We start from the raw sequence: 18444 nt of genomic DNA, 5'->3' as shown, positions 1-18444 counted from the left end.
ATAATTTAAAGCAGTGCTAAATATGGATAAGTCATTATTCACCCATAACAGGTGCTTTTTATTTTAATTTATTTTATTTTTTTTTTTTTTAACTGGTGCTTTTTAAAGGTGAGTAAATAGGTAGCTATGTGGCAATTATGTTCAAAGCTGAAATTTACGTTTGGTCCTTCTGTGATACTGCTACTGTTATCATCTTCATCCAGATTACTACATGTGAGTCTTCTTTAGCTAATAACCAGGGCCTGTCCTAATAGGAAGTAATGCCTGTTATCTTCCCTAAGCAGCAGGGAGGGTTGCCTGCCCACCTGCTGCCCAGCAAAAGTGGGGACCAGCTGTCTGGGTATCATGTGTATTTAAGAACCTAGGAAGATTTCTTTTGATTCACACATTTAAGGTGCTCTGGAAAAATCCACTTGTGAGGAGAATGATTGCCTATTAAATCAAAACTTCCTACTGACTTGAATAACTTAGGACACCGTTTTTGGTAGTAGTGCAAAAAATTAAGGAATATGTAAGAAATCTAACACTGACTTTATCAGTGCTTTCATACAGCCTCTTCAAAAATCAACCACATCACCAAGTAGGCTGTGCTCACTTTTCAGACATAGTTCAAGAAGACTTACCATCACATCCCCACTTCCTGAGTCTCTGGTCCTAAAGAATTTGCCTCCTTTACATGTGATGGGAATGTCATTCTCCTTCCCTCAAAAGAGGAACAACTCTATCCACCACCTCCCCAACCAAACATGTAACACATACACCACACCTCAACACACACTAACACAGGGGACATCTCCAAGAAGAAGAATGAAATTGGTATATACCTCTCCTGCCCACCCCAACTCGTATCAATTATGGTCTTAACGTAGGTTGGTAGGGTTACATGGTGGTTCCCATACATTTGTAATATAGGTGAACAGATAAGGTTGAGATGATCTTTTGGAGTGATTAAAAATGAAAGCAGTAGAATACCACAGTTTCGTTAACTACAGAAGAAACATGAAATCAACAAGAAACAAATAATTAAAACAGAATGAATATATTCTTTACAAAGGAAAATCCTGCAGATCTGGGGAGAGGAAGATTTCCCTTTGGGATTATTCCTCAGTGCTATCTTGACATTTCTGATGTTGTGCTTTCTCTAAAGCTTATAGAATTAAAATTTGAGAAGTTTGATGTTGAGCGTGATAACTATTGCCGATATGATTTTGTGGCTGTGTTTAATGGTGGAGAAGTCAATGATGCTAAAAGAATTGGAAAGTATTGTGGCGATAGTCCACCTGCGTAAGTAGTGCCTGTTTTATTTCATTAATATTTTAGTGGCTCTATACTTCTTTTTTATTCAATTGCCCAGTTATATTTTTTTTTCTGGAAGATCCTGTGCTGTTGTTGTTTTGTTCACAAATTCTTGGGTTCCATGACAGTAGAGTCCCATATAGCACCAGCACAAAGAGTAGCCAACCCAACCCAGAGAGTGAAGCAACATTAATGAGTGTAGTGAGGCCTCGACAGCCAAAGAGATAACAGAAGCAGAGTTGGTTATGCCCCAGAGTCAGATGCTAGCCAGGTACTGGACTACATCACTGCCCTGCAAAGGTGAGCTCAAGCAGCAGACTAGAATGGGGGAAGCAGGGGGCTAAAATTTGGAGATCCAGACAGGGAAACCTGGGTACTTATGACAGACACAGATGATTTTACCTCATTGGAGATCTGTCCTATTGTGCCTCTTCCTCACATTGTTGCTCAGACTTTTGCTGGGTGAGCCTGAAAGGCATTGTGTATTTATCAACGAACATTTATGGAGCAAACATCTCTGCCACTTACTAGCTGTGTGACATTGGGCAAGTTGCTTAATTCCACTATTCTGTATTGGTGCAACACATGACTGTGTTTTGGTGCAAAATATTTCACACCTTCATATATAACACTAGGGAAAGCAGTGATTCAAATTACTACAGCTTTGGGTGTCTGGCTTGCTTAGTCAGTGGAGCTTGCAACTCTTGACTTCGGGGTTGTAAGTTTGAGCCCCACATTAGGGGTAGAGATTACTTAAAAAAAAAAAAAAACTTAAAAAAATTACTACAGCTTACTGTCAAAGTCACCATTATGCCAATTTAAATATCCTTTCTATTCTGTTGCTTATACATAATTAGATTATATGCATCACTTGATTTTACATGCATGTCTATGATTCCCCTAGACACATTGGGGGTTAAAGCATGGTATTTTTCAATTTAAATTCATTTATATTAAGTTTGATAATATTAAGAATTTTTAATACATACAAGTTGGTCAAAATTTGAACATTACTGCCCAAATCTGACTCTCCAGCTGAAGGTGTTAGAGAAAGGCCCATTTCTAAGCTCTAGGGGAAGGTATTCTTTCTGTGTTCTATTCCTGTTGCTGCTGCAACAAATTACCACAAACCGAGTGGCCTAAAATAATACATTTATTCTCTTACAGTTCTGGAGGTCAGAAGTCTGAAATCACTTTCACTGGGCTAAAGTCAAGCTGTCAGCAGGGCTGTTTCCTTCTGGTTGCTCTGAGGGGAGAATCAGTTTCCATGCTTATTTTAGCTTCAAGAAGCTGCTGCAATTTTTGGCTGTGGTTCCCTTCTCTATCTTCAAAGCACATCACTCCTATCTCTGCTTCTGTCATCAGATTGCCTTCTCCTTTCTTGGAGTCAAACCTCTCTCTCCTAAGGACACCCATGGTTACATTTAGGGCTGACCTGGACAATCCAGGATACTCCCCTTCTCAAGATCCTTCACTTAATCACATCTGCAAAGTCCCTTTGCACATAAGGTTAACATATACATAAGTTCCAGGGATTTTAGTGTGGACATCTTGAGCGGGCCACATTCAGCCTGCCACACCTTCCTCTATTCAGAGCCAATCTTTTCATCTATATCCTCCTTCTGGAACCTCTTCTTCTCCCTTAAAACTTCCCTCTAATAACCCTCTTCTTTTTCTCTATTATCTCCATCTTTAGCCTCTGCCTTCCTTTTTTGTTTCTTTCCCATAGCCTATAAATTTAACTTCTCCTGAACTGAGGGAAAAAAAGTAACCCTTTCTTGACTCTATCAAGAGTCTTTTTCTGTCATGTCTTTCCTTCTCTTTATATTCAAATATAAAAAAAAAATTTCGTTTCATTTCCTAGCAATATAGAAAATAAGATAGTCTTTAAAATCATACTGCTATAAACACCAAATAGCATTCCTAAGTTAAAAAATTGTTTAAGCATTACTCAGTTGGCAAAAAATAAGAGAAATCTTCAGAGGTCAAAAATGTTGAGAAGTCAAATCCAAAAAGATAAATAAGTACTTGTGGGTGGCAGCTTCCTTCAGGACATGTGCCAGTTCTTGGTAACCTAGAACTTAATTCGCAACAGATCATGCTTAGAGATAGGAGACAGAGCTCAGGGCCTCAGCAAGGGATGAGATTGGATCAAATAGAATGTAAAGACGAGACCCATAGAAAATGACACCAATGTGACTGAACTAATTTTCCTCCCTCCCCAAGGGAGATAGTAAAGAAATTGGCTGTTTAGGTGTTGGCATTTGGTAAAGGGATAAAAAGTTAGTCTCTAATGAAAATTCCTAACCAAAACCCAGTTCACAAGTGAGTTTGAGGTTAGAATTTACACTGACTGTACAAAAAACCTATTACCAAGAATTTAAAGTTTCCGAGTTGGTAGTGCCCAAAGGGATAGAGAGGAGAAAACACAAATCTTGTCTGGAAGAATGCATCTAATAGAGACTTTAATAATTCCTATAAATAAGGTTATAAGAAATATAGGTTCCCAATTAAAAAAAATTTCACAAAACACAAAGGAAAAGCAAATAACAAGTAGAAACAAACAGTATAATCAGACCCACAGAAGCCATATATAGTAATTATGATACAGAATGTGAAATAAGTACGGTTAAGGACATTCATATGAAATGAAGGTGCAGATTATTGGAAGTATGACTTAGAAACAAAGGGCTAAGAAATGATCAGAGTTAACAAAAAGCCTAATAAAATTTCTGGAACTGAGATATATGATAATTTAAACAAGAAACTGAATACATGTGTTAAAATTATAGCTGATAAGACATAGCACCAGAAAGAATTAGGGAACTGAGAAATAGTTGTGATGTAATCACCTGGAATATAGCATAAAGAGACAATAGGTAGAAAATATAAAAATGAGGTTAAGAGCCATAGAGGATAGAGTGCAAGAATCTAATATACATTTAATTGGAGTTCCATAAGAAAAAAATAGAGAAGGTTGGAAATTTAATGTTTGAAGAAGTAATAGCTGAGTTTTTCCAATATAAATGAAAGATACCATTTATCAAATTCAAGAACTCAACAAATCCTAAGCAACATATATATTAATATACCCATTCCTACATGTATTGTAGTAAAACCACAGACAACAGAGAGAGAGGTTGAAAAGAACCAGAGAGAAAAAGATTCTCACAAAGGGAAAACAATTAGCCTAACATGACTTCTCGGTAGTAAATATAGAAGTTAGAAGATCTTAGAGGAGTATCCTCAAAATAGGAGACAAAATAACTGTCATTTTAGAATTATTACTCAGGAAAACCTCTGATTTATGTATAAAAGAAATTAAAACATCTTTTCAGCTAAACAAGAGCTGAGAGAATTTACTACCAATAGACCCTAAAGAAACTTTACATTTTGTACCTCAGGCAGAAAGGTAAAAGTCTAGAATAAGTCTAGACTAGAAAAAGTCTAGAAAAAGTCTAGAATAAGAGACTAGCTGCAAGAGGAAATATTGAGCAAAGATCCTGGTCCTAAGAGCTGAAAGACTCACAGGCCCTAGTGTTGTTTATGTCTCTGCCTCTCTCTCTCTCTCTGTATGACTCTCATAAATAAATAATAATAAAAAAAAAAAAAAAAAAAAAAGGAATGGAGTGAACATATTATTAAGCTGTATAATTTGCTAAAGTAAATGTGGATTAAATTTAGGGCAACCTTTGGAGTCTTTAACTTCTAAAACAGTGAGGAGAAAACATGAAATGAGAAAAAAGTTCATTCCAAAGGAAGGCAAGAGAAAAGGAGAAACATTTTAAAAAGGCATGACCAAAAAAAAGCACAAAGTGAGATGGAAAAATTTTATCTAGATCGAAGTGTAATCAATATAAATGCAAATGAATCAAATCATTAGTGAGAAGACAAAGTGTATTAAACTGCATAATAAAACAAAACCCAATATATGCTATTTATAAGACAGGTCTCCATAAAAATAATAACACAGAGCATGTGAGAATAAAAGGATAGAAAAAAATATTGGAAACAAATGCTAGTTGAAAGAAAACTGGTATGGCTTTATTGATATCAGGGGAAAAGTAGATTTTAGGCAGAAAGCATTACTAAAATTAGTTGCTATGTAATGATAAAAGGTACAATTTATCAGGAAGGTATAATAATTGTAAACTTGCATGTGCTGAAAATGTATATAAAGCAAAAAATAGATAAATAAAAATTAATAGATCTACAAAGTCCACTATTATAGTAGAAGGTTTTTTGGTGGTTTTTTTTTTGTTTGTTTTGTTTTGTTTTTTTTTTAAGATTTTACTTGTTTATACATGAGAGACAGAGGCAGAGACATAGGCAGAGGGAAAAATGGGTCCTTGTGGGGAGCCTGATGCAGGACTTGATCCCAGAACCCTGGGATCACACTCTGAGCGAAAGGCAGATGCTCAACCACTGAGTCACCCAAATGCCCCTATAGTAGGAGATTCTTAACACATCTCTTTCAATAGTTGATAGATTGACTGTCGATTGGGAAAAGATGGAAAATTGGGATGTAGAAAATGTGAGAAACAATTAACAGGTTTAGTCTAATGGATAGAGAACAAATATATATTTTTTTTTAAGAAAAAATGGACACAGGAAAAATAAAAAGCTAGAATTGCCAAGTAATCATTAAAGAAACTTAATCTGTGGTTAAAAGTCTTCCTATCAAGGGAGGAAAAACAGCCCCAGATTGTTTTTCTCCATTAGTTCTAACAAACATTTAAGGAACAAATGATGCTAACACTACACACATTCTTCCAGAAAAAAATAGGGATTGTTCCACAACTGATTTTATAAAGCTAGTATAAATGGACACCAAAACAAGGTAACGACCAAAAAAATAACCAAAAAAAAAAAAGGATATTAAAGACTAATCTTACTTGTGAATGTGATAAAAAAATCTTAAAAGAAAAAATATTAGTAAGTCAAACCTAACAATGTATTAAAAAAAGACTTTCTGGCCAGGAATTCAAGGTTGGTTTGATCTTAGAAAATCTATTACTATAATTGTGTACATTCCCAGATTAGAGTGTGACTTAAAGATTATATTTTTATTTGTTGGGAACATATTAAACAAGAATATCCTTTCTAAATAGCTTGAATAAAAAGTTTGGGGGCATCTGACTTGATCTCAGCTCAGATCTTGATTTCAGGGTCATGAGTTAAAGCCTCACATTGGGCTCCATGCTAGACATGGAGCCTATTTTTAAAAAAAAGTTTGTATTTTTAAAAAGATATTATTTTCATAGCAACTAAAAATATAAAATGCTCAAGAATAAATCTAATAATTGCATGCAAGACCTGAATAGAGAAAATTACAAAACCTTACTAAAAGATATTTTAAAAGACCTCAATAAATGGAGCTATATATTCTCATGAATAGGAAGAATCAGTGTCATTTAAAAATAACAAAATTGGTTTTTCATTTAACCTGACAGCCTGATTCTAAAATGTTCGTGAAACTACAAGGGGGTGGGGGAAGGGGGTGAAACTAAGACAATTCTGAAGGAGAACTTGGCAGGAGGATTTGCCTTACATGATGGAGCCATATCAGAAAACTGTTGTAATTAAGAGAATATGGTTTTAACAGAGATAGACAAATAGACTAATGAAAACACCAAAGAGAGGCCAGAAACATATCCACCCACACGTGTCTGCAGATGGGGCACAGCAGAGAACCCCACAGGTCAGCTGGTGAAAAACGGCCCCATTGAAAAATAAGGCAGGGATAATTTTTATTCATATGAGAAAATGAATCATATCATCCAAAAATCAACTACAGATACATTGGAAACAATGAGAATTTCTGCTCATCAAAATATACCTTAAAGAGAGGGAAAAGAGAATGTACAAAACAGAAACAGATATTTGTGACATATTTGACAAAGACCCCTAGGTCCAGAAAATCTCAAGAAATTCTAAAAATTAGTAAGGAAAAGACAACTCAATGGGGAAAAGACATGAACAGGCACTCCCCAAAGAAAGATGCACAGTGAATACATCTTTGAAAAGAGCATAAATTGGTACAATGACTTTCGAAATCAACTTGGCATTATCTAAGGAAGTTGAAAATGGGCGTATATCCTGTGACCTCACATGGAGCGTGTACCCTACCCTCCTGGTGTGCCTTCAAAAGTTACCTTTGCCTGTGCACACCAAGGCATATACAAGAATATTCTTAGCGATACTGTTTGTAATGGAGGGCAGAGGAAATAGCCCAATGTTATCAACAAGAGAATAGTTAAATCATGCTATAGTTCGCGTAATGCAGCAGTGAAAATGGTGGGTGAATCTCATAGTTATAATGTCGAGTGTGAAAAAATAACAGAAAATGCACACCATACCCTTTGATTTGTATAAAGTTGTGTGTGTGTTTAAAGATTTTATTTATTTATTTTGAAAGCACAAGCAGGGGGAGCAGCAGAGGGAGAGGGAGAAGGCTCCTGGCTGAGCAGGTTGCCCAACGTGGGGCTTGATCCCAGGACCTTGAGATCATGACCTGAGCCGAAGACAGATGTTTAACCCACTGAGCCACCCAGGTGCCCCCATATGACATTTAAAAGCATGCAAACCTATACAGTCTTTTGCTTAGTGATGCATATATTGGTAAAACTATAGGTAAAGGGAAGGATAAACACAAAATTCAGGATAGTGGTTGCCTCCATGGAGGCGGGGAGCGGGGGAGGTGTGATGGGGGCTGTTTTGAACCACTCACTTCTGAGGAGTTTGCCTGGAGTAGTTTGACAGCCAACCTACTGACTAACACTTTCACTAGGGGAATATTTTCTCATAGAGTACTCCTGGCATGGGGCAGTGTAGAAAATGAGAAAACTTATTTAGGGGGCTTTTCCCCTGTTAAAAGTCTGACTAGAAGGAGGAGTGCTGTGGTTGGTGAGATCACCTCATCATCCCTGTGTCTGGGTCAGTGCAGTTATAGCCATAGCTTTGAGTTCAGTTCAAAAACATTTATTTAACTCCAGCCATGTGGTGGGCACTGTTAGGTAGCAGGACACAGAGATAAATAAAAAACACGAAGATAAGTAGTGGGACGGGTGAAACAGATGGGTAAATTGGCAAAGGAATGTCCTGGTGAGTTCCTGACAAAAGGAACCCTTTGGTCCAGTTTGGACAGGTGGTGAATAGGTCAGGAGAGATTTTTTGAAGGAGACTGTGCTTCTTTTTTTTTGGGGGGGGGTGTATTTATTTATTTGACCGGAAGAGAGAGATGAGGCAGTAGGGCTGAGCAGGGTTCCACGTCCTGCAGACACGGGAGCTTTTAGGTGCACCTAGGCAGGAATTGAGGGCGCCAGAGCCTTAGAACCCCCGTCCTTGACAAGATGAGCAGAGAGGTGGGTTAGAAGGTTGTGACAGGGGGTCCAGGGAAATCGAGGAGGTAGAGAAGGGTGGTAGAGATGGAGAGGAGGCTGTGGGTCAAGAAATACTCAGAAGGCAAGTTTGGCAGGCGTGGGGGTTGACTGGCCGTAGTGATTGAAGAGGAGGAAGATGGCTGGCATGGCTGGCAGGGCTAGCTTATCTCCCTAGGACCAAATGGCATCCTCCATCCCTTCCCGGGATCTGCCGGTAGGGAATGAATCCAAGCGCGATTTCCTCTTGCCTTTCTAGTGATTTGTAACATTAATTTGCAGATGCAACACGTGACCCTCAGGACATTTATGGCACCGTGATTCCGTCACATTCATGCTAAAGCTCAGGAGCAGCAGCAAAAATAGGTCTTTGCTGCTGAAATACTCCTCCTTCAGAAAATTCAGTTTCTAACTTAATGCTCCCGGGATCAGTTCATAGAAAGGCATTAGACGATCACTGTAATTATAGCACCATGCCCAGAAGGCCGACCTGATTAGGTCTTGAGGTTTCCTTCGCTGCTTAGAAGTGCTTTTTGTGATTTTATCACTTAAACAAGTTTAACATATTTTATTTGTGATTGTAGTTGGGAATTGTGTTCCATGCACATTGTTTTTATTTATTTAATGGAACAAAAGCTTTTGTTTTCAAAAGCAAGCTATTTCTGGTAAAGGCTTAATTCTCAGAAGCATTATTTCAATTATTTCGATCACTTTTATGACCAGGATGCTAAATGTAGGTCACGAAGCTTACTCTTAGGTTTGTCCCATCCCTTGGCTTAGAAGGTAATAGCCTTCAGGACAGAAAAAGGTCCTGCCGTTTTTCTAACTGCTTTGGTCAAGTACGGATCTACCTCTCCTCCCACCCCCTTCACCCCTGCCTGCAGACATTCCCACTCAAAGTAGCTGATGGGTGGAGGAAGAAGTTAGGTTGCCTCATTTTTTGCTGCCCATGATGCCTAAGAAGTGGTTCGGCTGAGAAGATGCCTCAAAAAAGGAGTTTAGTTAAACCACGGATTACCTCAATGTTTAATTTTTTTAAACTTTAGGTTTTTTTCTGCTTCTGAATTAGTCTTTAAATAGAATTAGCCAAACTGCATTTTTAACCATTGCTTAAATAGTAATAGAAAAAGCTCAAATGAAACTATTTTGTGTAATACAGTTATCCCCTAAGACTTAAAAGTCTGGGGTGCCTGGGTGGCTCAGTGGGTTAAGCATCCGCCTTTGGCTCAGGTTATGATCCCAGGGTCCTGGAATCAAGTCCTACATCAGGCTCCCTGTTCGGCTGGGAGCCTGCTTCTCCGTCTCCCTCTGCCTGCCACTCCCCCTACTTGTGCTCACTCTCTCTCTCTCTCTCTCTCTCTCTGTCAAAAAAAAAAAAAAACACTTATGAGTGTTTCTGAGCCTCAGTTATTGTCACCATTAAATCTTCAGTGCCAGCTAACCGGCAAGCCCCTAAAATAGCCTTAAAATTAGAGTTCTTAATGGTGTCATTCATAACCACCAAAGCAGTCACTTTCTTTTTCTTCACAGCATTCTGCTACTGAGATTATAAACAGAAATGCTTCCATTTCAGGCGTGCATCCCAGCTCTCATTATAAATGAAATGGAAGTCATGGCTTTCTTATGCCCTGGTGACTAGCCCCCTGAGATTCACCCCTGTGGCTGAATCTTCACAGGGCGTGGGAATTCGCTCATCACATTTCTCCATCTGACTCCGTATGGCCAGCATCCTTAGCTCCCTGGGCCAGAGTCTTAGTCAAAAGAAGCAGTGTGGTTCCCAGGTCAGCCCAAACCCTAAGGTGCTAAAGAAGAACCAGCCACAGTTTCCGTGGTTTCCACTGGTTCCAATGCCTACCGGGTCCTGGGTTCAAATGTTGCTCCCCCACATTCTACTAGCTGTAGGGCCTTGGGCAAATCACTTGAACTCTCTGAACTTCAGTTGCCTTTTCTGTAAGAAAGGGATAATAATAGGGTTGCTGTGTAGTGGAATTTGAGAGTTTGCATAAAGCACGGTGCCGAACTGAGCGCTCAGTAAACATTAGCTAGTAGCATTAATACCGAGCAGATTGAGACTTTTGCCTTTTGAGGTATTTTAACTTTTAAGTTTACACATATAGTCTGTCAAAAACCAATGGAATGCTAGAATTCTACATTTCGGAGAGGTGCCACTTAAAAAAATTTTTTTTAATGTTTTTCTTCTTTTAGACCAATTGTATCTGAGAGAAATGAACTTCTCATTCAGTTTTTATCAGACTTAAGTTTAACTGCAGATGGATTTATTGGTCATTACAAATTCAGGCCAAAAAAATTGCCTACAACTACAGTACCACCTGTTACCACCACGTTCCCTGTAACTACAGGTAAGTTTTTCTGTTTTGATGTTTGTGCACAAACTTTAGGAGTATAAGAAAAATTCTTTTGGGGTAGAAAAAAATAATTAAAGATACTTGAAACTAAAATAAGATAGAATGAAAACTTATCTAAGAGAATAATATGCCTCTATTAATGAAAGAAAAGTATAAGGTATAAACATGTTTATAAGCTAATAATTTTTAAATGTCATCTAAGAAAACTATGGCCACTTAAAATACTAGGAACCCTGTTATAGGCACAGATCATTATAAGCCCAATTTTCTTTTCTGGTACTTATTGTTGCTTTCTTTTTTATTCTATGGAATTGTATTTTAAAGTTCTAGGGCCTTGATACCTATTTGCACATATGCCAGTTTTTTCATTCTTTTTTTTTAGAAATATTTATTTATTGCTATGAATAGCAGACACAGAGAGAGGTAGAAACACAGGCAGAGGGAAAAGCAGGCTCCCCATAGGGAACCCGACCTGGGACTTGATCCCAGGATCCCCGGATCACGACCTGAGCCAAAGGCAGACGCTCAACCTGTGAGCCACCCAGGCGTCCCCAGCCCAGCTTTATCGCCCACCATTTTCTGCTTGCACTGAAAGTAAGGCTGACCTGAGCACAGCACTTCTGGAAGGGCGGATTTTTCTGAGCACTCCACAAGTGTGCCACCTTGTGGCCTAGACATGTACCACCTTACATTAAAGCAGTATTTATTTCTCCAGCTCATGTCAGTGGACCCAGATGTCCTTATTCTTTCCAGTGAATTAACTAGCTTCCTAGATTTTTTTTTTATCTCTAGTCCTAACCTTTCCCTGAAGTTGCAAACATCGATTTATAATTATTTCTTAGGGTCTTGTGACTGCTAACCATTTAAATTAAAACATATCAAACTCAACTTGTTTTTATTATACTATTTTCTGCCTTAACTCTGCTTCTCCACTGTTTTTTTTTTTAAGATTTTATTTTATTTATTCATGACAGACACACAGAGAGAGAGAGAGAGAGAGAGAGAGAGAGAGGCAGAGACACAGGCAGAGACACAGGCAGAGGGAGAAGCAGGCTCCAATGCAGGGAGCCTGACTGGGACTCGATCCTGGGTCTCCAGGATCACACCCCAGGCTGAACGCGGTGCCAAATCTCTGGGCCATCGGGGCTGCCCCTCCACTGTTTTCCCAGGCATGAGCTGCATTAGTAGCCACACTTAGACCACCTTTGAGGTCCTCTGTTTTAACTCCCCACTGCATGCCCTCCACCACACACACAAAGCAGACCATGTCTCCCACTTGAATTCATTGTCTGCACCTGTGCTATACAACACCATAGCCACTACTGAACACTTGAAATGTGTGTGGAATTTAATTTGAATTTAGTTAACTGTGAGAAGCCTCATGTGGCTAGTGGCTATCATATTGGACAGCGCAGGAGCCAAACTCCTTCATGCCATATATAAGATCCTTCACATGTTGTATGTAGCCTTTTTTTCTAGATCCATCTTTAGGTCCTACCACCTTTCTCCTTATGCTTCTAACTACTTTGGATTTTATCCTGAGTGTGGTGGAAACAGTTGATGATTTAGGCAAAGTTCAGGATTAGATTCTCACTTCATGAAGATCACTCTGGTCACTGTGAGGTGAATGGATTCTAGGGTCAAGTGGTCACAGGTTCTTGTGGTTGTCTAGGTGAACTGTGCTATGACAGAAATACAGAGAGAGTCAAGAAACGCTGACTGTTTTGCAAACTAGGGGTCTTGGGAGATATTGACAGGTCTTTAGTTGGTGATTAATTGGACGAGGGAGATCAGGGAGGTGTCAAGAAAGCCTCCCAGTTCTCTGGCTTGCACAATTCCAGAGATAATGAGACCATTACTGAAGCAGAGAACAGGGTTTAGGGGTCGAGTCATCAGTTAAGCTGTCGCTTGTTGGGTCTGAAGTTTCTGTGAGATACTCAAATGGAGTAATCATCTCCAGCTTCATCTATGGCTTCCTCCAGAAACTTCAGCAAGAGATTTACGTTTAAGAATCATCAACAATACATGGTTGACACTGTGATCCAGAATGAGGTCACCTAAGGAGAGGTTAGGAGTGAAAGGAGCAGTGCTAGAATTCAATCTCTAGAAACTCTCAACTTTTTAAAAAGGAGGATATACTGGCAAAGGGGAGTGAAAAGGTAAGAACTTGAAGGAGAGGCAGCCACATTGGATGTTAGGATGTCTAAATTTGAGAGCTTGGTGATGAAAGACTAGCAGGAGGACATGGGAGCCTGGGACTGGATGATGGACACAGAGCAGAGGGAAGGTCTGGGAAGGAGGGAGCCACGGCACTGAGAGGAGGGGCGACCCCCCGAGATATGGCAGGTACACCTGGAAGGAAGGCTGAGGACCACCTGCCACGCAGGGAGTGCAGAGAGAGAGGAGACAGTGAGGTGAAAATGGTCCAGGTGCTCTAGCGATGTCTTAAAGGCAAGAGAGCAGGGACCTACGGAAGGGAGAGAAGGAGCAGACTGATGCTCTAGACTGATGTTCCCGGGCTGAGAAGAGCTGGTTTCTAGTGGCCACAGAAAGGATGCTCTTTCATCAGACAGGGAGAGCCACTAACACCACTACTTTTTGACTCAGTTAATTAGGTAAATTTAAGCCCCCAACTTCTGGAGCAATGTTTCCTCTAAATGTTCTCCGAGCTCTTGGTCTTAAAAAAAAAAATACAGGGATCCCTGGGTGGCGCAGCGGTTTGGCGCCTGCCTTTGGCCCAGGGCGCGATCCTGGAGACCCGGGATCGAATCCCACGTCAGGCTCCTGGTGCATGGAGCCTGCTTCTCCCTCTGCCTGTGTCTCTGCCTCTCTCTCTCTCTCTCTCTCTCTCTGTGTGTGTGTGTGTGTGTGTGTGTGTGACTATCATAAATATAAAAAAAAAAAAAATACACACACAGAGATGCTACTGTATGTTTTTTAACATTAAATTGTACATGTTTTAACACTGTGATCCACTTGAGATGCTTTTTGGAATTAAGTGTGGGTACAAATTAAGAGTAAATAAATAAATTCACAGAAGAGTTTACAGAACATGTTATTGGAAGGGCAATGTTAAAATTGCAAATTCTTGCCCAACAAGTACAATTCTGTTACAGTTGTTATGTTTAGTTCTTCCTAGCATATTGCCACATAGAAGTGAATGATTAGCAAATATTTTGGGAACATTTTTATTGATGATAATGGAAATTAAATATTTTCATTTTGTCAACCAGTTTCTCAACCCTGGCAGTATTTACATTTGGGCCAGATAATTCTTTATTGTTGGGAGCTGTTTCTTGTAGGATGTTTATTAGCAGCATCCCTGGTATCTACCCACTAGATCCCAGGAGCAGCCACTAGTTGTGACAGCCAAAAATATTTCAAGACATTGCAAAATGTCAATACAGGGGAAAAAATCACCTCTGCTGGAGAACCACTGTGTTTATCTATTTAGTTTTATTTTTAAATTAGTCAACCTCTCAGTTCTTAAGATCCTTATTGGCAATGGCAGCTCAAAATAAATGTTTAGTGATTGGCTACATCTAATTACAGGTATAACACTCTTTACACACGAGCAGTGTTTCTGCAAATTTAACTACTCACATTTGGGCAGCTGCATATTTTAAGTGCATCAAGAAAGCTTCCTCTATCCTCAGGGAAACACCATTGGATTCCTTTTGTAAAGTGAAGAATTAGCCTAGATTTTCTGAGTTTATATTTGTCGTACTGGGTTTTTCTAAGCAGGGCACATGGAGGCTATATCTATTTTTGGTTAGTGTTAGTTATAAATAAAGGAAGAAAAGAATAGGGTTAAATTTGGGTTATCTTTGATCTCAGGTTTAAAATTCAGCAGAGTACTGAGTTACCCTGAGGAAATTAGAGCAGTAGCGTAAGGAATTTCTTTTGAGTGTTTTCTAATTATTTCATTGCAATGACAGTTTGGTGGCTCAGGGAAATAGTAATTTTAAATGCATAGATTCAGGTCTAAACACCAATTATAATTGAATTAATTTTCCTGAATCTTCTGTCTTCTTTGAATTTAGGTTTAAAACCCACCGTGTCCCTGTGTCAACAAAAGTGTAGGCGGACGGGGACTCTGGAGAGCAATTATTGTTCAAGTAACTTTGGTAAGAAATAAAACCCAGCCTTTTCTCTTTAATCAGAAACTTGAGACTGCATGCTTCATTTCAAAAGGAACTGCCATGAATGTGATGGTAAAGTGTCAGTTACACAATTTATTTACCCAAGAAAAGATTTTCCTATGCACTAAGGTATGTTGTCTAGTCCTGTTCAACTGAGATTCACATATACACAGAAAATATGCTTTTTTCACATAAACTTAATAATTTGACTCCTGGAGTATGATACCGCTACTCTGTGTGTGCTGGCTGGCTCAGTGTTCCTAAAAAACCCTGTACACGTTTTCTCACATATTTTTCATGTCTTGAGTATTTTTTCACACATCTGTAATTCCACTTAAGTAAATTAGAAACATATGCAAGCTGGCCTTTCTCAAAAGAATCCAAGTATTTCCTCTGTAATGTCCCTTCAAAGTACTAAATTAAAACTTGGGAACCTGAAATCTATTTAGAAATGCTTATGAATTGGAACCTGAGGAGATAGATACTATAGAATGACTTAGAATTTCTAAGAGCTTTTTCTAATTTAAAAAAAAAATTGCACTTTCTGTAAAAATCCCTTAAGAGCAAGAGATACCAAATTTAATTATGTGAGTTATTTTCAAAAGGGACATTGGAGAAAAGTCTTGCCAGGAAAAGCAAGTTGCTAAAACCTAAATAAGGTTACCTAAAATGAAGGATCTCCGAGAAGAGGTTTTGCTTGCTTTTTCTGTTTTCTGTGCCTGGAAGTGGTAACTATCTGCAGCCGGACAGACTGTGTTGTAGCAAAGACATGAAGGCACTGACGAATCTAGGACCCTAAATCCTACTGGAGTTTGCAGGCTGAAATTCAAAGAACAAGCATAAAAATGAAAACAGAGTTGCTCTCCCATCCAGGGTAGTCTTCTGTGGGAGGTGCTTAAGGAACTCTTCCTCCAGGTCCTTTGGAGCCACCTGATTTCACTTGGGCTGTAGACCAACATTTTGCAGTGAACACGTATCACCAAGGCATGATAAGAATTCTGTTTTATGAATTTTGCACACTACATGAGCAGTGACTTTTCACTTTATCCTGAAAGGGTCATGTCAGCCAAGTTCAAAACGTCATTTATTCCAGTGTGACTCTCTTACATGGTAATATGAGCAAATACTACCACTGGTGGCCCATTGGTTCTCAGCCTGCTTTGGGAACACTCCTCTAGGAACAGCATTCTGGTTGTGCTACTGGTTTTTCTGGGCAGGAACAGGACTCCTAGAACAGTCTTCCAATGTACATCCCACACAGCACGAAACTGTCACCCACAAAATGGCAAAAGCATGTCTTTGAGAAACATCATCTTTCCTTCAGTGGTTCCAAAGAGAGACTCTTTCCTCTTATATCACAGTGGTAGAAAGAGAGGGTTACATAATGAAAAGTAACTGAATTTTGCTAGGGTTTTTGGTTTGTTTGTTTTTTTTAAAGCAAGAAAATGTTTTGTTATACCTCAGTTCTATACTTTGTTAAATGAGATATACAAGATGGATAAGACCCAGAAAAATGCAGATACTTACTGACAATTAGAAATGGGGACCCTGGGATGAACCAAAGTTGAAGGAGAGAGGACGGCTAAAGAGAAGGGGGAAGACACAGAAGGGTAGGCACTCAACCACACAGACGCTAAGACTCCTCTCTTCATGGCTCAAACCCCTATCATGCAACCTCTTAGTAGGGTGTTGTCTCTAAAGACTCAAGGTCTTCTTGAGTGATCATAGCGAGAGGCTCTTAAGCTTACTTGGTAAATGACCCCCCATGTTGGATAAAACATTTTAGAGTCCCCACCTCAGCAACAGACTGCAGGGCAGCAGACATTTAGGTTTCTGTCCTAGGCATCAACACCTAACAACCTGGGTAGCATTATGGCTCCATGGCCTCTTTTTTTCAACCTGAATTTTGGTGACAAATGTGCACAGTCAAACCCGATTGCTCTGTTAGGGCCTTCTCTTGAACATTAAAATGTTCCCTATCTGAAACTTAGAAGAATGTCAAATTATTTTCAGTTCTGACATTTGCCTTCCCTGTCATATTATTTCCAAATGTTTTCTTCTGCAGTGTTGGCTGGCACTGTGATCACAACTGTCACCCGAGGTGGGAGTTTGCATGCCACAGTCTCTATCATCAACATCTATAAAGAGGGAAATTTGGCAATTCAGCAGGCTGGCAAGAACATGAGTGCCAAGGTCATCGTGGTCTGCAAGCAGTGCCCGCTCCTCAGAAGAGGTAAGTAAGGAGGAGGGAAAACGTTAGTCTTCCTTCTAGGGAAGCTCAAGGAAGGGAATGAGAGCGAGCTGCAGCAAGTCCTGGATCTTTCCATGCCCTGGCTAGGCAAGGGAAGTAAAATCAAGGTTAATCTGTTGCCCACTTATGGTGTAGAAAGGAAGGCCTTTGGAGTCGGGCTGAATTGGGCTCTCGACCCAGTTCTTGTAACTTGTGGCCGAAGATGAGATGCTGAATGAGTCCAGGAAGCACTTGCAGCTGCACCGGTGGGGAAGAGACACAGAAAGAGCAGGTCTGGGGAGAGAGAGACGGTCAGTTACCAGATGTCAGGTGCCAGTACAATTTTAGAGGAAAATATCCCGCAAGGAACAGGAAATTCAGAGCCGAAATTCAGAAAAGAGGGATATCTGTTGCGGAATCATTTGCAGATAAAGAATCATTAAATCCACATATGGAAATCAGTTCAAGAGAAATTATGGAAAAATGAAGTTTAAATAAGGGGGAAAAACGTCCAGAGCCAGAGGCACATGATTTTTTTTTAACAAGTTCTTTAACTTATAAAAGTAATATATGTAATGTGGTTTTTTTTAAAAAAACTTTGAGTAAAGGATAGAAAATAAAAAGTGAAGCCCTTTCCCTTTCCACAGAGGTACCATGAAAAGTTCCTTCTAGAAAGTTTCTGTCTATAGAAAGCACACACATACACCCTTAGACAAATGAGATCATGCTATACATATTCTACTACAATTTTCCCCACGTGATGCGTGTGTAGACATCGTCCCATAAGCAGCAAGTGTAGATCTCTCTCTCTGGAATGCTAACAGTGCCTGGTACTCCACTGTGTGATATACCATGATTTCTCTATCCCGTCTCCACGCAGTCCTTTCCTCAGTCTTGCTACAGACATCTCCCACAACCAAACCAACACACACACACACACACACCTCAAAGAGAGAGAGAGAGGCAGAGAATATTCATTTCAAGAAAGCCTTACTATGAATTCAGATTGTTCAGAAAAGTCTGGAGGCTAG

At 39.4% G+C, this 18444-nt stretch overlaps 2 protein-coding genes across 2 annotated transcripts in view; one reads left to right on the top strand and one right to left on the bottom strand.

Annotated features, from left to right (window-relative positions):
* PCOLCE2 (procollagen C-endopeptidase enhancer 2) overlaps positions 1-18444 on the top strand; it is a 64828-nt gene that overhangs the window by 43137 nt on the left and 3247 nt on the right. The window contains exons 5-8 of the mRNA XM_041734077.1: positions 1148-1284; positions 10881-11035; positions 15085-15168; positions 17249-17416. Of these exons, the coding sequence (XP_041590011.1) occupies positions 1148-1284; positions 10881-11035; positions 15085-15168; positions 17249-17416 (544 nt within the window). The remainder of the gene's footprint in view (positions 1-1147; positions 1285-10880; positions 11036-15084; positions 15169-17248; positions 17417-18444) is intronic.
* Positions 17429-18444, bottom strand: part of TRPC1 (transient receptor potential cation channel subfamily C member 1) — an 80542-nt gene continuing 79526 nt past the window's right edge. The window contains exon 15 of the transcript XR_005984582.1: positions 17429-17707. The gene's annotated coding sequence lies outside the window, so the exon portion shown is untranslated. The remainder of the gene's footprint in view (positions 17708-18444) is intronic.

This window comes from Vulpes lagopus, chromosome 19 (assembly GCF_018345385.1).
Source record: "Vulpes lagopus strain Blue_001 chromosome 19, ASM1834538v1, whole genome shotgun sequence".
Lineage (NCBI taxonomy): Eukaryota > Metazoa > Chordata > Mammalia > Carnivora > Canidae > Vulpes > Vulpes lagopus.
Note: the sequence above shows the minus strand (reverse complement) of the source record. Positions and strands in the feature narration are given on the sequence as shown.